Below are 24,754 nucleotides of genomic sequence, written 5' to 3' on the forward strand. Positions count from 1 at the left end.
ATTCATGGGATTGTGTAGGGATTGTTAAATATGAAATCAGATTCAGAGGAGATTGCAATAACATTATCTGCATATATTTAAATTCCCATGCTCAAAAAAGACAGATGTAAAACTAGATACTGAAAAACTCTGTCAGCATGGATAATCTGAAGTTACTGGTCAGCTGAAAGCAAAAATGCTAGCTTTATACTTTTCAGCCAGCAGTTCTGTAAGCATGCAGCAAAGACTGGTGGATAGGAGTTATTATAGGAATAGGAGTAAAGCTCTCAGGGTGGAAAACAAAACAAAATAAAAAGATCCATAGCTCTGATAGGACCAAGCAAATAGGAAAAGAACAACAGAATCTGAATCATGAGACTGATCCAGTGCCAACCACATTACATGGAGATTTCATGATGTTAATTAGCAGGTAGAAAGAAGGTCTCCCCTGACACCGTCAAGTCTTGGTTTCCTCAGTGAGAGTGGATTGAATTCACAAACTCACGTATTTGCTGAAGAGCATCAGACAAAAGTTCAGGTAGTCAAAAAGCACTACTAACTCTTTAAAATAAGAAGACTTCAGCTCTAAATTTTTACATATAACTCTGGTGTGTTCTGTGCTACACTTTCTCTTTTAACTTGCTGAGTTCCTTGTTCTTCCTCTGAGTTTGAAGAGTCAGTTCTGAGATGAACACTATTAGGTTGCATCTCATTTGGACCTCTAACTCTTTCTTAGTCTCTGCAGGCATGGAGGAAATCCTACAGCATTTTCCTGTGTTCCACACTCATATCAATTGAATACTTTTATTTGTAGCATATGCCCTTACTTCTGGTAGTGTCTGTGGATGCTCTGTCCAGTGCAAATCTATGCATTTCAGACCTGCTCTTTAACGTCTCTAAGCTCCTTATTTATTTATTTATTTTATTTATTTAATTAATTAATTAATTAATCCTTTCCTGCAAACTGGGATGGGAAGAGTTACGAGCATTGTGATTCTGTGATAAGCTCAGTGATTTGGTCTGCAGATCTTATTGAGCCTCACTAACAGAAATTCAAAGGAATGGTGGAAGAAAAGCATGGGAAACTAGTAAGTGCCCTGGGCAACTTCATGTTATAATGCAGTTAAACTGCTGAAAGGAATTTTATTAAGTATTAAGTCTTTGGCTGGAATTCATATATCCCCAAAATGTCTTGGACCATGGTAGCGCTACATGCAACAATGTACGCTGATGGTAAGCTGATATTTGAATCATCCTTAAAGAATTTAACTTTACAGAATAGTTGGAAAATTACATGCTGTGTAATTAGCTAGCGCAGTAATACTGCTGCTATCATCAGAAGGCATTTTTAAAGTCACTGAAGTGGCTTTGGAAGGTAAAACCAAACCAGGGGAATGATAAAATAGTCTCTCTCTCATGTATAAGAGCTTTTGAAATTGCTAACTGAATAATTATGATTACTGTTAAGTTTTATAAAAACTAAACATATTTCCTGTGTACTTTTATGTTACTGAGGTTAATAAGGAAAATAACTGAGACAAGAATTATTAAGAAGATGTAGGGGAGTTTGGGTAGTGAGGCAGCCCTTGCTCTGTGGGGTCAGCTGATGTGACACCAGCCACTTCTCAGGGGACACCTGCGTGCAATGGCTGGGGACTACTACTGCACTAATGACGTGCATAAATAAAACTGACACTCCAATCACAGAAGGAACAACCTTCCAACCTCTCTGCGTGCTCCTGACGTACATTGGCCAAGCCACTCTTTCATTCTTCTCCCTCCTGCTTGGATGAAGCCAGCTCCTACCCACATGCCACCACTTAAATCTGTGCCCATCTGCCTAGGGTCATAAGCATGCCAGAATGTACAGTCTGTAACAAGGGAAGATCTTCAGGGTTTTACTAGAATTAAAGTTGAAACAGAAGACTTAAAGTGCCCTTTTAGGATCAGCCCTAGGCTTTTTTTTTTGTTGTTGTCCAATAATGATGCTATTCACCCAGAAAAATATTGATGACATTTTCTTAGAACACACAGTTAGAAAGCATCACCAGTTTCTAGCATACCCAGCTATCCTACAGGAAGGATTACATAACTGCTAGCATTGAATTAATGTATGATGCATGAAATTATGAAAAACAAAGTGGAAGGTCATGCACTCAGCCCTATTTAAGAATTTATGTTATGATCAAGTAGCTTATCAACAGGAGATGTTTGAGGGGATAATAAAAACATACGTATCTGAGATAACTTGGTGGACTACCTTTGTAGCCGGACCTGGTCAATGGAGTCCGTGAAGTCATAAATTATCTTAACCAAAAAGACACCTAAAATATGTCAGATTAAATAGATCCTAAAGGTACCTATTTCTGTCCCTGAAATCCTGGGAAGCTAACTCAGCTGTAGACACCCACATATACTTACCACTCTGCTTGACTGAGCCAACAACATCGTGCACCTGTTAGAGAGGTAAATGCGATTCTAATATGTGTCAGGAAAGGTAATTACAGAGGAAAAAGGAGAGTATCAGTTCTGTTTTGCAGTGCTCTGCAGCACTGGGCATACAATGTATTCCCTTAATGACTGATGCTCAAGACAGATTAAGTCAAACTGGGAAAAGCACAGGAATATTAAGTTGATGAGGGGACTGCAGAACTAGGCAGGGCTGAGAGTGATTTAAGATACAGGACGGAGCTCATCCCAAAACAGAGGAGGATAAATCACTAATAGGTGCCTGTGGAAAAGCAGATGATATTGTCTAGTAGGACTTCCCAGCAGCCTGCAAGATGGAGCTTGTTTCTGAAGGAAACAACACACGTAGCCTGTCAGCAGGGGAGTTGACTTGATGACCCAAGAAGACCTTCCAGTCCTGTTTTCCCATGAGAATTCGAGTGCCTGCCAGCGGAGCTGCTCAGCATGATTTGGATGAGATTTGAAGTGGCCTGCTTTACTTAAACCCGATAGAAGCTTGTCTCTAAAAAATTTGGATGCCCTGGAGCCTGTCCTTTTATACCACTTCCACATCTTTGGAAGCCTTAATGGATATTTCTTCTGTTTTAACATGGCCCATGACTGTGATACATTGAAACTTGGAAATGTCACGTTCCTGGAAAAAAGCAGTTTTTCCTTCCCTGCGTTCTTTTACTACAAGTCAGTGTAGGATTGTTCCCTGAAGAGATGTTCTGAGAAAGTGCCGCTAAACCTCCATCAGGTTAAAATCTGTGGAATCCCAAACCGAGAAGATGCCAAAAAACCTGAGTAGGTCTCTTTTACCACCATTTCAAGCTTTTAACAACCAAAGTCTGCTGGTAAAATGGCATATCACCAAAGCAATTCTGACAGTCAGGTCTTTGCAACAAGGCAAGAGAGAAAGAAATCTAGCTACGGGGAACATGAGCAAATTGTAATTGCTTACAATTTCCACTTCAGCATGTCTTTCCACAACAGTCTCCCTTCCTACTACTGAGAGATTGTCCTGAGCACCACCAATGCAACCTGGATGTGAACAAATATCTGAGAAGGAAAAGAGTGAGATGGATGAAAGGCCAGTTAGCATGCATCCTGGCCTGACAGATGTGCAAGAGAGAGGTTTGAGATGGGGATGGTTTGAGTTAGGAAGAGGAGCAAGTACAAGTACATGTGATGCTTAGTCTGTGAGGGGAATTTCATGGTAATTTCCTGCCCCAAATCACCCTCCTAAGTGACAGACCCTAAGTACCACAAGGAGTCATTGGGTGCCATGTAGCTATCCAACAATTAGTTATGGCTCTAATCCCACAGTTAGGTAAAATGACTTTGTATGTGCTTGCAAGATTACATCTGTCCCATTAATTGTTTTCATTCCTGTATATTTTTGAAATATTAAGAATGAAGCAAAGGCGTGTGATAAATATTTAATTCTGATTAGCTTTCTTTGCTGCATCTTTGCTTTGTTAGCATTGTTGCCTTTAGTTTGGTGTATGCAGTCAAGCAAACAGAAGAAAAACCTGAAAAAAAAAAGAGGTAGCTGTGATGTAGAGAGTATAAATGTGTAAGACAGGGCTGCTGGTTGGATTGTGTAGTCTTCAGTATGGGGGCTTTGTTTCTATTTAAAACTGTTTCCTAGAGCCAGTTGTGGAGTATTATCACTTTTGCATTATGATCTCTAACTGAGGAATGCTCTTACGGGGTAGAAGCCTGCCCTGCAGGAATCCTTTGGCTAGCCAGCCATGCAGATGTACCAGGAGGTTCACAGGCAAGGGATTGCCCCACCTGGGATGTTGTGGTCAGCACAGGCTATGAAGAAGTTTAATAATATGGAGCAAGATGATCGTCTTCAATTGTCCTCAGCATAAGAAATTGTTTCTGGGCACATTTAATTTATTAGTGTGGGAGTAGCCATAAAGTCCTGTCTCACCCAATACTGATACACTTCCATCACTGCAGATTTCTCAGCAGATCACAGCTGAGCTTGAAAGAGGTTTATGGTAATGTGTCAGGTTTTCTCTTTAAATTAAATGGATACAGGGGACTATCACTGTCTCTTGCAGTAAAATCACAAGTAATAGCAAAATAGCTAGGCATCTATCAGGTCTAGGTAAAAGTGGATTGATTTTTTACATTTCAAGAGCTCAGACAGAAGAAGTGTATTAGGATGGTAAAAGAAGACCTTCAGATGAGACTTGTATTTCTGCCTGAAATGAAGGGACCATCACCTAGGGAATCTACATCAAGACTCTGGCCTTTTTAGGAGACATGAAGCATTACCCAAGGGTGTTACAAGACCATGAAGCTTTTTATAGGGTGATTAAAGATTGCTTTGCCCCAAAGGAATAAGACCTCATTCATTAATATTTTCTGTGCCAATAAATGAATGAAAACGGAACACTGATGACTTATGATAGCGCATTTCCAGCTGTCTACTTAACTTCTTTTCAAATTATACACAAATCTAAAATTACTGAAGCCCCATTTTCAATGATTTTTATTGTCTATCCCTAGAGAAATGTAAAACTCAAAAGTTGCAAACACTCTTGCTGTCCTGAATCAAGTAATTATTTTTGTATTTAATGACAAACATGCTCTTATTCATCGGGACCACTGAAGACTTCTGCTCTGTGAATAAAGGTTAATCTCCTTAGAGGGAAATGTAGTTTTTATATTGCAGTTGTACAGCTGATGATTAATATAAATGAACTGGAATGTTAAAATATTGTGTGCCTTCTAATTGCAAATACTAGGTTACAGCTGCTTGCTGGAAATTAAAACAAGTTTGGGGAAGACATGTTACAAGTCCAAGTTACAACATTTTAGTCTCTTTTTTTTTTTTTTCTCAGAGACCATCATAGGGGTCTCTGAATCTTAAGTGCTCTTCATAGCACTCTGAAGCTTTGTAAGCTTTAACCACCAAGCAGGTGCTCTCATTTAGGCAACATTTAGCCCATCGATTCCTCTTCCTACAAAACCAAAGTAAGAGGGGAAGAACAGTGCTTTGCAAGGAGATGTGCATCCAACAAGAAGTTCAGCTTTTCTCAAGTCTTGAAGGAGCTCTGCTGGCCCCTACAATCCCCTGTGTTTGTGTCCTGGATGCTGTTGCTACCTTATCTGCTCTTTCAGCAGCTCACAACATTCTGGAAATGTGCATTTATGTTTTGGTGACATCAGCTGAGAAGGCCACTAGATAAACAAGCGAGAATAGGCATGTCAGGAACAGTCAGCATCAGGACAGGCAAAATCTGCAAAGCAGCGAGTGGGGTGCGTGCAGGACACCACAGCAGAGGGGAACTTAACAGAAAGCTGCAGGAGGCTTGATAGAGCTGGGGGAATACAGGACATAGGGGATGGAGAACTAGAGAGGGTCCAAAAGGAGCCAGGGAGCCCAAGGAAACAGGAACAAGGAGTAAAAGTGTCGTTTAAGTCTGTCTCATCAACTTCGACACCTATTTAAGTGAGGCAATTTTTCCTCCTCGAGAAACATGCAGCTTTGCAGAGGAGCAACCCAGAACACATGAATAAGCACATTTCAGGACACAAGTGAAACAGAGTTGAAACAAGTGTCAGCATATTACCATCCTCTTTGCTTCCACTGATGTATCCTTATGGCTGGCAGCAGGTACATTTAGTGATACCAGAGAATCCAAACCTCAGAGGAACGTAGCCAAACCACAACACTTTCCCCAGCTTCTCTCTTCGTATTTTTCCTGCCAGCTACCACCACAGTCCTTGTGTCCCAGAACAATTTTTTCTGGTTTTATGTCCCATTATCCATCCTTGCTTGAACACTGTCCAGGAAGCAGAGCGCTGAGGTAGTTGATGCTTCTGAGCAAATATCTGGCCACATCTACTCAAGTATTAAACACCCATAAGAGGAATGAAAGGCCCACCAGAAACAGATGGCATCATGTGATGAATCAAAAAGATAAATCCTGACACCAGCCATCAATCAGTCCAGTTGTGTCTGATGACTCTTAGCAGAGATGGAAACCCTGCAAAAGAAAAGCCTTTTGCCTAAGACTCCAGACTTTGAAAATTCAGTGCCCACATAAACAATTATTGTTTATGTTGTCAGGCAGATGTATCCCACACTCATATTGAACACTAAAGGATGGTGCTGAAAAGTCTGGGGAAATTAAGCTCAGGATATTTTTGATAAACCATCAAAAACTGCTGGGTTTCAAAAATATAATTGTATGGCAGAATAAGTAGAGACCATTCCAGGCTGGGAAGCGTAAGACTGCTTTCCCAAGAGAGATAAGGGAAATACACCTGGGAACGGATGGGAGGAGAAACTACTTTCCAAATGTTCTCCTAAAAAGTAATCTCTTTCCTAATGTCACTGCAGATTTATGAGTTAGTGCATCCTGCCACAGGCTCAGTTGTTTTTTTTTCTGAAGAGTTAAATCTTGGCACTTGGTGACTAAATCTGAGCAAGCATCTTGTACTAGGGGACAAGTGTGGTCAGTTCCTATTTTCAAGGTACTATTTAATGTCCAAGTTGAATATATATATAAAATCTGCTAACTTTTTCCTCGAAACATCCATTCACAGGAAGGTATATATTTTAAAGTATAAGTGGCTAAAATCCTAACAAAAGTGTTTGTACAGAAGAAGAGTCAGATTTTACTTCTGATTAAACTCAAAGGAGGCTGAAAACAAAAAACTGGACTAGGGCTCTTTTTTTTATCTACAAAATAAGAAATTTCCCAGAGCAGCAATCCAAACCAGATTCATTGGTTTCCTGTGACAGGTATTGATTGGCCTTTGGTACAGATTTTTATCAACAGAATTTTGAGGTATCTCTTCTTGATCTATAAATGGTCTAGGACGTATCACAGAGGAATAAAGTCCCTTAATGCTATCCTCTTTTGTAGGTATGTACATAAGGGAATATGAAACTATCTCCCGTTCACCTTCATGGATGGGAGACATTAGAAATGCGGAGGAAGAAAACTGTTAATATGTTAGTTCAATAAACCCACCCCTTGGAAAACATCTTTATGCTCTTTGTACTATTTGTATTTTTAAATCAAATATATTGACTCCCTTATATGAAACACTGAGAAAACAATATTTTTAATAGGATCCACTATATATGTATATAATTTGTGAGGCTGATATGAGTGAATTGTCTGTTGAGATTTGGGTTAGTCCAGAGACTGAAGTGGAGCTGAGTTTCCAAATAATAAAAAAACAAAAATAAGAATCGTCACCTTGTTAGTATAGTAGGCATCAGTATGGTAAAACACTGCCTATTTTTGTATTATCTCTGTGCTTGGTTAATTGTATAAGTAGGATATTTGTCAGTGGTTAAGTTCTTGCTAATAGCAGGGTAGTTATTAAAAATCTAGAAGACACTGAGTGAAATTTAGTTGGACAAGAGTGTGCAAACGTAGGTACAACTCAATGTGTCTCTTCGTATTAGTGTCACTGTGCAAGTTGTCTGGATGTCATTGAAAGGGTAAAGAAAACAGAGTTCGACCTTGCATGCACTGGGGCAAGGACAAGGTTTTAATGTTAAAATAGGCCAGGTGGTACAAATTTAGCACATTATTAATTACTCATAACATCTTATGCTTGTATTTAAAACAGTCAGTTAAAAATATTAATTATTTCTCTCCACCAAAACTGCACCAGTGAGTGGTTCATTCTAACAGTTGCCTCTAGAAATAGCTTGTTAAAAGTGATATGTGAAATGATCAGGTAGTCATGACAGGCTTAACCTTCGTAGGAAGTGTGTGGTATTTAAAAGACACTGGAATTGATCTTTTCCATGTACAGAACATGTTCCTATCTGCGTTTCTCCACCTAGCACTTGTAAGGCAAGTGGATCACTGTCGTATTTTCTCAGGAAATGAGTATATGCTAATTGATTTTAGGTTCTGGACTGAAGGATATTGTTAAAAATATTGGTATTTTCCATGCTGAATTTTTGTGGAGGTGAAAAATGCATTTATATTTGTCTTTAGGTATGGAGCTATGATCGTTTGTTGTATCTGATCAACTAAAGTCATCATCGTGCTCCTTGTGCTACCAACTTCTTCATACGGTTGTTTCTTCCAGAAGGACATCCATGTCCCTTCTCCTCTCCTGTAACCTCCTGTCCCACATTTAGCTGTGATGCCATCCCATTTTTGGGAGCTTCAGCCAGTGCAAAATGCCTTGCCTTTGAAAACACAGGCAGGTGGCTACATCTATAAATTGGCCAGGGCATGAACTCCAACGTTACGAGTGTTCCTCCTCCGTCTTGGTTGGCACATTCCTTGACCACCCTGTCCCAGCGGGTGCCTGGGCATTCAGGGGACAGCCCAGGGTGGGCAGCAGCCAGGGAGCAGTTCTGCCTGGGGGCAGAGTGGGGCCGGGAGGTCAGCTGCCTACCCTTAGGGCAGGGGAACAGGCCTTGGCTTGCCTTTATTTACTACCGCAGCTGTAATTTTTAGCTCACCCAACCGACTAGCTGTCTGGCTCTCCATTCCTTTCTTCTCTCCAGCAGACTGGCAGTGAGCACAAACTCATAAAAATGCTCTTATGGATAGCTCACACCACTGACTTTCTCCTTTGCTTCCCTGATTTTACATCCATCTTGAGAAAAAAAAAAAAAAAAAAAAAAAAAGATTTTGAGTGGCCCCAGTTGCTGGGATTTCATCCAGGCACACAAAATACAATTAATAAATAAAATCGCTTTCAAATTTCCGCATCAGCAAAGCACCTTTTGTATTTCCTGACATAAGAAGGCTGTCGAAGATGAGGTCATCATGTCTGGAAAGAGCAGTTTGCTTTAATCATGTGGTAGAATACAGACTAGATTTGAAGGCTGCTGATAGCCAGTCCTCCACAAAGTGCTTTTCTTGCATTTTCAGGGAATGCTTCTCTGCAAAGCACAGCTTAAAGCCAGCTTTATCCTGCAGAGATCCACCACGGGAAGAAAGGACATACATTCCCTGCCCTTCCTAGAAGTAGCCATCTAGTGGGGCCACCACTGTAAGAAGATGGCAAAGGAACTGGGTCACGTTTTAGGACAGCAGCAAGGCATGCCCATCAGCACCTCTCTGCCGTCCCTTCTGTTGGCAAATATAGGGTGGCTCTCATTTTTGGGATGTAACCAGGACCACCAAACTCTCTGGTCCTGTATCTTTAATGCAAGATGTGATTTTGTCCCACATTTGGGCCATCTGTCTTCTCCAGTCCAGGTATGTCAAATCTCCAAGCCTAACTGCGTGTTTTGAAGGCAGGAGATTCCAGACTGTGCAAAATATTAGTAGAAATCTGTTTTGTAGCTTTCCTGAGACAGATCCTTCTGCCTTTTTTGCTCAGTTTTTCCCTTTCAGGAATCTACATACGCAAAATGCAAAATCTGAACCTCTTTAGACCCACAAATTCACTAGTTGTGAATTCTTTTCACACTTCATTTAATGGGAAAGTGTGATTTCACAATTATAACATCAAGCCTGGGAAACAGCCTAGAAAGTAATTTTTGAAAGTGTTCCCCTCCCTGTTAATAATTTAAAATGCTAATATTAATTATTTCTTGGGTCTCTGATTTAATTTTCTAGTGTCTGGGCCTACACTCATATTGATTTTTCTTTGCTGCAATATATTGGCTTCAGGGAAGTCATTTGTTACCATAGCCATTATCACTGGGTTCCTCTCTCTGTTATTCTGCTGCCGTTTTTTCGTTTTCTCCTTTTGGTTCTCTGCAGCTTACCTTTTCCCAGATGTTTTATGCCATGTGTCAATGGGAATCACCTCTTTCTGTTGATCTCCAGTCCTGACTGCCCAAGGGACATAAGGACCTGTAGAAAACTGAATGGAAAACTTAATGCAGTCTTTGGTCAAGGCTGGGTGTCCCCGGGTGTAGGATTTCTGTTTTAAAGGGAAGGCACCAGGAAGGAGAGATGGGGCAAAGATCTGGAGTGCTGATAGCGTGTGCCCCTGCACTTCTCTGTTTGAGCATCCAGAGCTGCTGCTGTGGTCAGGGCTGCACGGGCTGGATCCCACTCTGCCGTGACCATGCAATGTCCTCTGCAAGTGCCCAGCTTTGCAGGGTTGGGACTGTGTAGTCTCTGCCTCTCTACAATGAGCTTCTTTCATATGCTTAGACATTGTGTGGTAGCTGGCACAACAGCCGGTGAGGTGGAATTTGCATATGAGCAGGGAAAATATTCCAAGGATAATATGGGTGTTCCTCGCCCATAATCACTCCTTGCTGGGAGCAGCAATAGCAAAAGCTCTTACAAATGTACAGTCAGCCCAAGCCTGTGCAGTCAGTCTTCCTTTCCAGTTGTCTTCACATCCTCATCACCATGGCAGGCAAACAATTCTCTTCATTTAGCACAAAGTAATTGTAGTCTCTTGGTTTGTAATCAAGAAACTTTCTGTAACTTCCATAAGGCCATTGGGGTCTGTCGAGCCTTTGACATCTTGGACACGGTTGTCTTTCTGGGAGAGGTTTGCAACTGGGCTTGTCTGATAGCACTTCTGTTTGTCTAGGCTGGTTTGAGAAGTCCTCAGCAGCCCTGGTGGAGTTCTTGCTATGCTGGCAAATTAACGTTGTTGTGATATCTAATGAAAAACCTGTGGGAACATGTTTAGTTTTATGCTGTGACTTGACTTGAGCAGTGGGAAGAAGTTATCTGTCTCTGCTCACCATCCCACCCTCCTCTCCAAATTCAGACTTGGAGACTAAGATTTTCAGATCAGAAAGCACTTGGTTTCCGCAGGCTTGTCTTTTGGATTTTCTAAGGGGCTTACCTTCAAAAAACCCTGGAAATCCATCAGCAAATAAAAAAATTAAATTTATTTCAGTAATCTTGACCAGAACTTGTAGTAGTGCAGTTTCCATGCAGGTTTATACCCACTCAGGTGGAAAACAGATCAAAAATATGTAACAACACCAGAGATCCTCCAGGTTGGGCAGGCAGTGCCATGGGTTGCTCCAAATCTGTGTGCCAGCATGAAGAGGATGGAGACAAGTTATTGCAGAGTCTGGAGATGAGGAGAGGCAGAGATTAGGGGCTTGTCCCTGTGGGATGGGAGCTGGGGAAGCACCAGCCTCACCTCCCTGCTCATTCTCCCCCTCCAAAAAAAACATTTCCACCATGAGGGTCAGCATCTCAGGCTGGCAGCAGGAGCAATTTTATGTGGTGGCCTTTGCCTGCTGCCTGCTCTCAGAAGGATGTACCCATGGCAGGCCTGGCAGATCCTTGTACTTGCCCGACTTTATATCTCTGCTGAAATCAGGCAGAGATGAATGGCAGCTTAAAGTGACCTCAGAAAACCCCTCTGTGACACAAAGGTGCTGTGGAGTGTAATTAATGGGCCTAATCTACCCTTCCATTACTCAAGCAGATTTATTCCCTGTGTAAAATGTTGAGAACAGCACCGAGGAGTCTGGCCCATTAATTATAGATACCCCTCCAAACCCTGAGAGGAATCAAGTGGCCGTTCAAGCACCATTGGACATGGGTGAGCCCAGCTGACACCTAGCACCACTGCCCTGCCTTGTACCATGCAAAGGCAATCGGACACATGAGAGCCCACTGAAACTGCAGGGAAATGCCTTGTCAATAGCTGAAATGGCAGACACTCAGCAAAACTCTTAGCTTTACGGTAAATAGCACAAAAATGTTGATGGGCTGGGGGAAGCCATTCATCTCACCTGGTTTCTGAAGTCAACCACGCAGATGGCTACACTTGTATCAGCCACCCTTCCTATTCTTACTGGTAGCTGGAGAACAAAAGCACTTTTACTCCTGTTTCATCTCACCTGTGCAGCTATCAGTTTTAGGATGAGACACCTTGGGCCCAGGCTTATCTAATTATTTGGGCTGGGAGTAGTCTGCCTATAAGGGGAACCCCAGGTGCCTTTGACAGATATGTGTGACCACCAGGTGTACCCCAGGACTGCACTTTTCAAGTGTGCTGCCTGTGACAATTATTTTGTGCAGGCAGGAAAAAGGTACGCGGGTAGCTGTGAGGTTGGGGGAAAATGTAGGCCTTCTCTTCTTCCTGAGGGAAAATTGAAATAATTCACCTGATATGATCGAAGTTATAGCCACTTTGAATTGTGGGTGAATTCTGCTATCATACTGCTTCCATTTTTCTCTCCCATGCAGAACATCTTCTTACATTACCATCATGAAGTAGTTTAGTGATCGTACATGAGAAAGAAGCTGATTTTCTTGCATTGTTTTCATTAAACTTTGATTTTCTTGCATTTAAACAGATAAACCTGTTATTCACCAAACAGGTTAACATGGAGTTGATAAGAAAAACATCCTATTGCAACAAACTGGTATTGTAGTGCCCTACAAACATCTCATCTACAACTGCTAGTCTGTCCTGTAGGACCAAACACAGTCCACTAAGGAAGCTGCATGGCTGCAGGGAAGGAAATCTATATTCTCATTTCCACATGTTTTCTTTGCTGATCTTGGGCAAGGAACAGAAGATTTGTCCTTGTCTCCTGCCTGCACCCAGCCAGAAGAACCTCGTGCTGTTCTTGTGGTATCATGATCATTTTGACAGCAAGAAACCAAGATATCACAAGCCTGGGATTATGAATTGAATGCAGGATAAAGAGAAATTGGGCTGGGAGGATATAAGCCTCTTATCCAGCACAAATAGCTGAAATAATAGAAAGGGGAATATAGAAAATAACTGTTCATGTAAATTGCTTTTTGCAGAAGTACTCTCTCAGTAAACTTTGCCCTAGGATGAAAAAGTACAAAAGATTGGAAAATGTACTTCGAAGGAAATAAATAATCCTCCAGCTGCAGAGAGATGGACTAGATGGCCTGTTACTGCAGGTCTCTGGCTGAAGCTTACAACTCATACTGCCTTGGTGCAGGGAAAGCCCCTGTATGAGCAGCTGTTCTTTGTAGCTTCTTGGATTTTGCTACAGCAAACAAAAATTAAATAATTGGTATGTATTGTATTAGGCTTGCTAGAAGGTCTCACTTAAGAGAAAACTGCATCTTTCCCACCTGTGATGGTCAAAGGTCAGTGCAGATGTCCACTGCCATCAGAAAACAAGCAGGGAGGAAGAAAATAAGGTTTTTATATTGGTCAGGGATCTTCATGCTGGTGTGTGTTAACGGATACTGCTGGAGACGTGGTATTGAATAGGTTGAAGTTTACAGGTTCTGTTTTATCCACACACAAACAAAAAAATAAGTACCAGATGAGTAGTCACGATCCCATCAGGTACACTACTGTGCTGTTCTGCCCTGACTTTAGCATGCAGCTGAGTGACAGCAGTGACAATGTGCTGCCACAGGGATACCATTTATTTTAAATGTGATGTGGTTTTTTTATCTATATATTTTTATTTTTTCTTTCTCATGACAGAATTCATTGATTCAGCATGTTTTCTGCTCTGGACCCTGTTGTCATAGAAAAAAAAATGCTTAACTGGCTCCTAGGAGAGCCCTCTTTCATGGGAAAACACCCTCAGGTGATGTAGATCCTCATAGCTGCCCTCAGCTGTGCTTCCTGTCCTCCATCTCTTGCAGTGGAGATGACAATACACATCTTCAGCCTGAATATTTTCAGTTGTTTGAAGGGTCCTGCGGGCAAAAGAAGTGCTCTTGACAGCAGTACCCAGACTGCTGTATTTTGTGAATACCACTCTCTCTCACCCCCAAAAGGTCCCTTCTGACTCTGCCTGCTAGGTTTTATCCAGTGTGGTGCAGATGGGAACATCTGGCCTTAGTTGCTGCTCAGTGTGAAAGACTGGGTGTTTGGAAATCAAGCTGTCTTGTTTTGTTGGCAGTGTGCTGTCAGGACAGATCCTGCAAGAGGAGAAGCCACAGAAGTGAGCTCATATCAGATTCTCTGCAATCAGACAATACTGATCAGACAAAACTGAAAACCTTGCCTTGGAGATGGTTTAACCCTGCCACTGAATTGGTGCAGGTGCAACACTGTTCTTGATCCTAGCTGAACAGAATTATTCAAATCTGCAGAATTGTTTCAAATCTGCTGGGAAGTGCCCTTATAGTCAATGAAGAGATTTCAGCCTATACTCAGTGCAGTGCTGAGCAAGGTGCCAAATGCCCTCCACTTCAGTGATCCTAATAAGAGTGCAGGGTAGAGAACACATTGCTGGATCTATGTACAGGAACAGCAGAGGATTGCAAGGGCTGCACGTTGTTTAACTGAATGAGACATGGAAGGCTAAATACATAAAGATTTATAACATTCCATTTTTGCCAAATCAAGGTAAATACAGGAATGGAAGGGAAATGAGGTGGTAGTCACAGGCTTTTGCTCCTAAAGTATTGTAACATCAGCATCAGAGTTTGAAGACAGCTATTCTTCAAGGAGGTTTGAGCAAAAGGTGTCATGTAAAATTTAGCTGTCTGGTTATGTCCTGTGATGTCTGGGTTTGGCAAGTTGTATTGGTTATTTGGTCTGCACCCATTAATGCCCTAGCTTCAGTCTAATTAAGTGGTCAAGCTAGCCTAGACTTCATTAAGTATCTCCAAAGATGGTTCAGCTCTTCAGCATCTCCTGGGCTGCCAGACTGGCTCTACCCTCTACAGACATCCTAGGAAACTCCAGCTTAAGCACCTCAGGGAGGCACCTGACATAAGGCTGGATGAATCTGATCCTTGGTGCCTTATAATGGCATAACCAGAGTTGGTGGCTTTGGGAAGGCATTAAAAGTGAGAAAGCCTGTGAAAGCATGATGTACTGGCATTAGGGTAAGTGCTTAACATCATTATGCTAAAGGATTTGGGGTTTCTTTGAGTGCATCTGTCATTTGATTCCTAACCTCAAAGACTGAAAAAGCGACCTGCTTCCAGAGACGGGATGGTCGCTGTCACTGGAAAGCAGATCCCTTTTCAAGGGGATCCGGATGGACATGCAAATCTGCCATCGCTTTTGAAGACTGAATTAGTCTTTAGTTTGCTTTTACTTAAACTGAAAGCATCGCGTTGGCAACCAGGAGGACTGGATATTATTAGTAACCTTTTACAGGAAACATGGTGTGTCATGGGTTGAGGATATATTTTATTTTTTTTTTCTAGAAAATGCAGTGCACAGTGAAATGGGGGGAATAAGTAAACATAAAGTGCTTATACAGCAGTTCACTCTATTTGAACACCCAGCATACACCTCTGAGGTTACCCGCTCATAAAGGAAAGGGGGAATGATATTTGAGACTTATTTTTGGCTAAAAGCATGAAGTGCAAATAGCTCTTTGTACAAAATGTCAGCTGCGTTTCTGAGAAGCAAACAACATTGCCTTGATAAGCTGTGGTAAATAACAACAGTAAGTATGTTACCACCTATTATACACACCTGTAAGTGTATCTGGATAGACTTCTGTAACTGTAGTTTGACATCTGAAATAAATATTAAAAAGTAAAACAAGGCATTTCAAACAAATAATTTTTCTCACAGCAGAACTAAGTATAGGAGGAAATTCAGCTTCAAATAGCAAAATTTATATGCCTACATGGAGGTGTTTATGTACAGGGAGGGAGTGCAAGCTACAACTGTGGTCTGGAGATCTCAGACTTGGCTCAGTTTTGTCTAGTGCCACTGGGGATGCTGTAGGGTGTCCATCCTGGCCTTCAACTAGATGCAGTTCTCCCAGTAATAGTGTGTAGCATCAGCCCAAGTTACCTTCTGCCTAACTTACCTCTGGATGATTTGGGCATGCCGGGGTCAGCTGGCACTAGATGGCTGCCTACTGGCAGCTGCACACAGCCCCTAATGGGGTCACCTGTATTTGTTCTGGACTTGTTGATTATCCTGTGAAACTCTTCTGATTGAGACGGGGCTTAGATGCCCATTCGAGTGCAAGTTTTGGTGGTTGTGGCTGGAGGGAGCTGCTGTCCTTGAAGCATGTGTCAGTTCCCTAAACACCATCAGTCTGGTGCCTGCTGTGGTGCCCTGTCATGCCCTGCTTGGATGTTAGCTACAGATATAGGGGTACACATATCTCCTGTAGGTATGGTGCTGATGTCGCAGCCTCAAACATCAACAAACACCTCTAAAGTAACTGAATTAAAACTATACTGTCCAGAAGACTTCTGTTCTGCATTTCTCTGTCTCTTTCCATCCTCCTGCTCCTCCATGTGTCCCTAGGCTGGGAAGGAGACACATTCCAACCTCTGCCTACACTGATGGCCTGGGCAGTGTCTCATTCTGCACAGGTGCTTATTTTCAGGATGCTTGTATCAATCTGGTTATCTCTCAGACCTCATCCCTCTATCAAATTTGCTTGCAAATGGCTAAAGTGATTCTGCCAGAAACTTTTGTTGAGACCATCAACACACTTATTTGTTGATGGTCTCCCACCTGCTTGGCAATATATCCAGTGCCCGGGTTGTGAACCACCTACTGGAGAACATCGCTTGAGTACCTCCAAATGGGATGTGAGATGAACGACTGATTTCACGAGACAACCACAACGACAAGAGGAGACCCATGCAAGCTCTCAGTGACACTCCGATATGATGGACCAGCTAAGAAACAATTAGCTTTAATCTCACTTTATTTCTGAGCAGGGCTGTGCTCAGTAAAGCACTGCTGTATTCAGTAGTTCGTAATGGACACGGGCATCTGCAGCACTGCTGACTGCTTTCGTTTATAATCACGGTGATTGCAATGAGTACGTTATGAAACAGGACTGACAGGACACTTGAAATAAAATGTCACCAGAGTGATTAAGACCAGGGTAGTTCACAAAATTCCAGCTCATGTGTTCTGAATATTTGAAGGAAAGAGCTGGTGAGCAGGGGGGAGAAGGGGGACGACAAGACACAGCAAAAGCTTCTGGCTGTTTGGTAAGGCTCTGTTAAATATAAATACTTTTTATACTGTTTATTGTAGGCTAGCAGACTTTATCAATTTAAAATATAATGAGAAAAGCAGAAGCCAGGGGACTTGCAAGTACTTCTTGTAGCATTAAGAGATAACAGAGACAATATCTTCACAAAATCTCTTTTATTGCTACAAGGGCAGAAGTGCTGCAACACTGAACTCTCCCTTGCATTGCTGGCATCCATTAGCCTTGTTCAGGCAGCGGCTGAGTTGATAGCAGGCAGTTTGGTCCTAGGTTATTTTGGGTGGGTATGTTTTAGCTGATATTGGTTTGAGTCACCTCTGCACCATTCCCATCATCCCAAGCATCTCCCTCTGGTGTGAGCTTCTTGTCCATGTCAGTCTGGCATGCAAGCCATGCTTCAGTCCTTCTTAGACCACAAACAGGTACAACGTCACATGCAGCAGCTGGTAATCACCTGCAAGATGTATCATGGGGAATGGCCTTCAAAGAAGAAATTGGTTTTATTTCTTGGATATAATTAAATTTAGTGGGAAGAAAAATCAACACACTAGATGGGGAAAAAAAAAAAAGTAGCTTAAAAAGTCAAATACATTACTGAAATCTGTAGTTGTATATAATCTTGAAGTTCTCTGCAAGCCCAGGTAGATAGTTGTGAAGTTGCAGAAGTAAGAGGAAACCAACTTGCAGTCTCTGGTTCAGTCTGAATCTTACATACACCTGTGAATATCTTCAAATATTTTTCTCCTGATTGGTAGCAGCATTTCCGGGACCAGGCCTGCTTGCGGGGTTAGCCCTGTTCAGTTTTAGCCGCATTAATCCAGGGTGTGATGGCTCCTTTTTCCTGCAGGGCAAATGTTTTGAAACTCTATGTTCTCTTAGGTATTTATTCACTGTCACAGTAAGATTTCTTTGGCCAAGAGGCTATTTAAATCTAGAGTACCCATGAAAATACATACAAATATTTAGAAAAGTTTCCAAATATACTATTAGGGTGAAATGCCATGCATACATATATCATAATGTACTATGAAATGTAAGTAACAATATTCACACTGAGCAAAATCTTCCTATATATATTATATATATATGTATATATATTTTTTGCACATGTAAGCAGTACACTTCTGGATGTCAGTAATTGTTGCAATTAGTGATTTTCACCAAGATGAAATACTAGCAATGACAGGAAATTCATTATTCATTCATATCAGCTTATAAGAATATTTACACTACAGAGCTTCCAATGAAAATTTAATCCCATATTCTGTTTCTCAGCTTTTCCTTTTTTTTTTTTTTTTGTGTGTGTGTGTGTTTTGGGATGCTGGAGGGAGAAAGGGAATATCAGTGTGGGTACTTGTCCATACTAAACTTCTGTACCTGAAATTAATGTTTTTGGAAAAGTCTGCAGGCCTCCATTCCCAGTGAAACCACCCATAATTAGAGGCAATCCCACAAATGCTGATGATGTTTGTGCAGCACAGATGAGACAAGACTCGGATCCTCACACTTCCAAGACCAAAATTTGCCCTCCACATTCAAGAGTCACTAATTTCCTTTTAACTTTATTTGTTTCAGGTGCTCAACCTGTTCCTTGCCTTGCTGCTGAGCTCTTTCAGCGCTGACAACCTTTCGGCACCAGATGAGGATGGAGAGATGAACAACCTGCAGCTTGCTTTTGCTCGGATCAACAGGGGTCTTCAGTACGTGAAACGCACGACGTGGGATTTTTGCTGCAATGTCCTCCGGCATCCCAAGACCACAGCTGAAAAGAAGGCAATGATGAAGCTTGCTGCCCAGAATACAGGTGCCCTGAACAACTGCGTGAACAGTCACACAACTGCTGAGTTTGGCAAAGACATGGAGAATCACAAAGAGAACCACACTGAGGATGGGATGAATAAAAATGGGGATAAACACCTGGGAATTACAGATAATGATGATTTCATGACCAATCCTGACCTGTCCATTTGTGTTCCTATTGCTGTGGGAGAGTCTGATATTGAGGAGGAAGATGAGGAGCAGAGCACGTTTACAGAAATGGAGCAGGTAGGCAATGAAAATGTTTGTTAGCTGCATCTGATTAAGATGGCCTTTTTTCCCACCCTTGCTCTGGATCCATGGCTCATAATGCAAATGTGCTATGGCCTAATCCTGCCTTTGATATGTTGTTAACTTTAGAGGAAGTTACACCTGCATATCCAAGAGCAAAATTCAGTCTCCAACAAGAGGCATTCCCTTCCTTTGCATTATTTGTGCTTGTTGATATTAATTCTTCTAACAAGAGCAATTAAACCCTTTCTCACACAGGAGCCTGTTTTTCTTTCAGCTGAATCATGGGAATAGTACAGAACAAACCTTAAGTTCCTCTGACTCTGACAGGGCATTTTCTTGGTGTACAGTACTGGGGAATGGCTTGGTTCGATTTGGGTAACAGGAATCCAGGGCCAGATATTTCTGTTAAATAAATCTAGGCAGAGTCTGATAAGACATTGTGCCAGAAGAAGTGAGAAGATATGGAGTCATATGTATCCAGACAGGAAAAAAAAAAGTTATTTACTTGTTCTTTGGTGTTTTCACATTTTATTGTTCCTAAGAGCTCTCAGTAGTAATGGCTGAAAACTTGTGTGTGGTTTGAAATGTTGGTGTAAAATGGAGGAGAAAAATCTTTATGGGAATGGTTTTCCTTCTGTCCTCCCCCCTTAACATATATAGTTAATGTGGATCCCTCACTCCTGTGGTGTCAGCGGAGATGTGTGACATTCAGCAGGCTCTGGATCAAAGCTCTTGTTTCAGATTGAGTTGTCAGGAGGGATCCCCCATCTCCTGGTCGAAGGGAAGAAAGATCTGAAGTACAGGAGTCCTTAGAGAAGGGATGTCCTAAAAAAGAAAGCCCTGAGGAAGGACTCTCTGCCAGGGAGGCAGGCACAAACAGGCTGTTAAATGTTAATTTCTGCTACTTCACTGAGGAAATCTCTTTGGTGCTGGTGCATCTGCTCACCAGCAGGTCTTAGGCATTGAGCAATCCTTGGGGAGCGTGAGGGCAAGGGGTCGGAAAACTCTATCAGCAAGCCCCACTGTCTGAACAGACTTCTAGGGAGAAAAAAAAAAAAAGTATGAAATTTTTGGCAAACAATTTTAGGGACTATTTTGTATCTCTTTTTTTTTTTTAAAAAAAAAAAAAAAAAAAAGGAATACATTTATGGAAATGATCTGTGGATCAGTGTTGGTGGCACATGATAACCCACAAAGCTGACTACGTTTTCAGGGCTTTTTGTGGGTTAGCTGTATGCTCAGTGAGTGACAAGGCTCCAGTGAGGTCCTGTCCATTGCTTCCCTCTTCTCACCGAACATAAAGCAGGACTTCCTAAAACCATTTGGGGCATGAGTTGGATTAATTCTAGGGATAATATATGTTTTTTCTTTGAAGCCTTTTCCTATTCCCAGGCTTGTGTTAGTTAAACCTACAAGAGGAGAACACTTGAAAAGTGAAATATACAGTAGAATTAGCTAATCTGCCAATACTGACTAGTATAAATATGTATCATAGCATGTAAGTGTGTTTAATTCAGGATTTTTTTTGTTTGACCTTTTTTTTATACACACATATCTACTACATCTGGCAGAGGGTCACAATTGTAAAAATTCTCACCCTTTTAATTACAAGGCAGAGAAAAGTTTGTTGCAACTTTGCACGCAAGTGTCCGTGAGGGCTGGAAGCATGAGCGTGTGCATCTGCACACACGTGTATGGTGTGTCACTGCACCCCACCTTGCTCAAGGTAAATAAGTGGTCACAATTGGAAGCTAAACTGTAGCATGGAGCATGGAGGATTTGGGAAATTTACAGCTTATAGTACATTAAAAATATAGAAATGTGGACTTCTGTTTAACTGCACAATGTATCCATGTGGGTGTGTAGGCATGGGACAGATGGAAGTCCATTTTATGCTGTATAGAAAGTAAATGTGGAATTGCAGGTTTAGGGAGATCTATTACAGTCATGAAGGAACAAATTGATATAGGAAAACAGTCATTTTCATGAAATAGAACATAATAAATAATAATGGATCTGAAAATATTAAGAAAACTTTTTCAAATGGTTCCAATTATGTGGAAGTGTTATCATATATAACATAAACATTGAGGATTCCAAGTGAAACAAAATGGGAAGAAACAAACCAAATAGGAGAAACAAACCGAAGTACTAAGTTTGCACACTGCATCGTTTTGTGAAATGTTCAATAAATATTAGGTTAGCATTGTTGCATTGCCATGAAATATTTGGATTTTAGTGAAACAATGTAGTCACTGCTAGCATGTGCATGACGTAGAAGGAAAGGGGTCGAGAAATATATTCATTAGCTTTGTCACCAGTGTTTTACAGGCTTTGATGAGCAGCTGCTGCAGGTCACTGGTGTTCCCTGGTGCGTAGCCCCGATCAGTGGTGTTCAACCTTTGTCTGCAGAGCTTAGGGGACTACTCCTGGAAGGGTCCCAACAAGAAGCAAGTTCACATGTCCAGCACTTGCTTTTGTCAAATGTCTAGTGAGGAAAATATGTGCACGTGAGAGGGCTCCGGTTCAAAGACTCAAATTGTATTGGCATAATAAATAAAAATAGGAAGAAGCTCGACAGCAGAACACATAATTGCAGGACAATCTTTGTGTTTGTTTTCCTGCAAGACCCTAATAAATTTGCACAGCTGTAAATGTCTCAAAAAGGAGAAGAGCCGTGGGAAAACATACTCTGAAAGACCTGCCATTTTCAGTGGTGCCCGTTCCAAAGACATACGTACGATCTCTGCACTCACAAATAAATAAATAAAATCCCTTTATCAACACATAGGTTACTGCAGAAGCATCTATTGCAGCTAGAGGTCAATATTAAATCCCAGCTCCTTGAATGCATTATTGTGGCTATTACAATGTGCAAGCTTTTGTATCAAGGGCACAGAGGGTTAAAACTCCCTGCTTTTTATCAGAAGCCTTTATCCTGTGAGCCCATCTCTGCAGTGGTTCTTACCTCCTTCCTTCAGAATGGTCACGATAACCATAGAGAGAGAGCTCTCAAAGGAAAAACAATGTGAACAAAAGCAAAATTTACATGATTGCACTGAAAGGGCACAACTGCGGTGAGGTATCTTTTTGTGTAGAGGGCATCATACAGAAATTAAACAAGAACTACCAAGGGTACGTTAAACATTCAAATCTATTCTAACTTTCCCCTAATTATAATCCATATTTTTACATATTTAAATATTTTAGCATGTACAAAGAGGATGTGCATGTAGATTTACTGCTGGGGAGAAGAAAATGTACCCTGCTTCACTTTAAAGTTGTGGGCTGACCTGGAATTTGGCAGTCCTTTGGCAATATTGCCAGAACCTGCCTTCCTCCTCATGCATGCAGATTTTGGTGCAACTGCATGGGTAAAGAGGCAAAAAAGAAATGTATGGAAAGGGAATATATTCATTGCATGCTTCTCAAGTGTGTGGCTGGGTGAACCTACACAATCCTTACATGTCCTTCCCATTTGCTGTGTCAGCTGAACATCCAGGGCCATATTCTGAAGCTAAAAAGGAAGGGAGGTCAGTCTCCAGAAGAACCACAAAACTTTTGATCCCAATGAGATATTTTAGGGTGAGGATCAGTTCAGTTTACAGCTCCTGTACCAGTGCTTGTCTCTCTGGGCATCATAAGCCATCTTAGCTAAGACAAATGACCCCCACAGTGTTAGATGAAGCAGTTTGAAATTTCGGGTGACGAGAAACACGTAGAAATGTCTACATTTAAATTTCAGCTTCCATTTCTATCATAAAATCTTACTGGCAGCAGCCATATTTCCCAAAGCTACCCATTTTTGGCACTGTCATCTAGAGGGTTCCGGAGGAGAGAGCCCACCTGATGGCTTTGATTCCTGAGATGTAAGTGAGATGCTCTGCCAGCTCTGAGAGCCAAGAGACACATGCTTATAGCTCACACATATGGTGAAAGGATCAGGAAGAAAAGGTGAGCAATAAAAGTCAGCGCAGGTGTGAGAAGAGGCGGAAGAGAGTGAGACTGAGAAAGGAAACTGCCTTTCATTTTTCGACTTTTTTGAGATGTATAATTTTAAATATGGGTTGTCCTAGCAGGGAAACAACTCCTAAAATCTCAGCAGCAACCACAGCAACAGTTTGCATCTTCTCAAGGTTCTTTTGGGTTCTCACTTTGGCTTCCTAAGTAATTAAAATTTGGAAATTGTCAAATTGTCGTCTTCAGCTTCCGTAGCATTCCTATGATTGCTTAAAAAGACCATCTTTTCATAGGCAGCATCAAACTTCAGGCTCTTACAGGAGTAAGGAATGCTTTGTGGGACAGTAAGGTGATAGGACAATTCAGTGTGCAATCCACCTGACATGGGGATCCTACTGGAACTCACCTGCAGTTTTACTGCATTGAAAGTTCCAGACATCAGAGGAGTTTGTGCCATTTACATTAGATAAATAAAGTCTTCAAACTTCCTTCTTTGTTACTGCTTATCCTGCAAGGTGCCCACAGCTATAGCCCAGAACAGTGTGTGCCTTTGCCACAGCAACATCACTTTTTGGTTCAGAAAAAAAAAAAAAAACACACCATGACAGACTAAAAGGAGGTTCTAGATGAGTAATGCCAGGCTGACATCCTGAATCAGTCCCCAAAGCACAGTGTCCTGAACTTACACCATGGAACTCCATCTTGTTTCTATTACCCCAAGCCTCAAGGACATGCGTGTCTTTCTTCAACGTATTTGGATCATTGTCTGCGTTGGCGAGGTCCTCCAGTCAGCAAATGTCATTAGCACAATGTCAGAAAATGGCTCTAAACTTTGCTTGTTGTTTGAGTCAGCCTGGTAAGGCTGTTATTGCCTTCTCCCCTTTCTTAAATTTAACTGCAGCATGTGTTGCCTTACTCTGACTACTGCCCTCAATCTATCTATGGCATGCTACTGAGAAGAAAATCTATGATGCCGCAGTAGCTAGTGGCTCGTGGCCACATTTGCCCCCTCTGCCGTGACAGAACCAGGCATGGACGCTGCTTTCTGCAGAGATAACACCTCTGCATTTCCCCGTGCGGTGCAGTGCCAAGCCAGCAGCACTTGCCTGCTTGTCTCCAGAAAATGCCATTATTGATTTGTTCCGATGGAGTGGCTAATTGGGTCATATGGAAAGTGCTCACTGCCTGCTGCTGGGATGAAGAAGCGCTTTGCAGCTCCTTCCCCGTTCCTCGACACCAGGCACACATGTTTAGGTTCACAGCGGCCAGGTCCCAGCTCCCACTGTGGCTGATTTGTGCCATCTGAATCTGCAAAGATGCTCGAGAGCTGCCCCTTCCCACTGCCCGAGGCTTTCCCCTGGATGTGGAAATCCTTAAATGGCAGGGAGTTATTGCCTGCTGGGGTTCGCCTTCATGACCTGGCAGGGAATGTTGCCTGTGGGAAGGGGAAGGTTTTTTCTGTCACCCCTCAGGGTTTCCTGGTTTCTC

The 24,754-nt window shown here is 41.9% G+C and overlaps 1 protein-coding gene across 5 annotated transcripts in view; it reads left to right on the forward strand.

The window, feature by feature from the left end:
• LOC309874737 (sodium channel protein type 5 subunit alpha-like) overlaps window positions 1-24,754 on the forward strand; it is a 206,962-nt gene that overhangs the window by 117,090 nt on the left and 65,118 nt on the right. For all 5 annotated transcript variants that reach the window (XM_082753223.1, XM_082753226.1, XM_082753222.1 and 2 more), the window contains one exon: window positions 18,830-19,300. In XM_082753223.1, coding sequence (XP_082609349.1) covers window positions 18,830-19,300 — 471 coding nt within the window. The remainder of the gene's footprint in view (window positions 1-18,829; window positions 19,301-24,754) is intronic.

Source organism: Aythya marila (genome assembly GCF_965140915.1).
Source record: "Aythya marila genome assembly, chromosome: 2".
Taxonomy (NCBI): Eukaryota; Metazoa; Chordata; class Aves; order Anseriformes; family Anatidae; genus Aythya; species Aythya marila.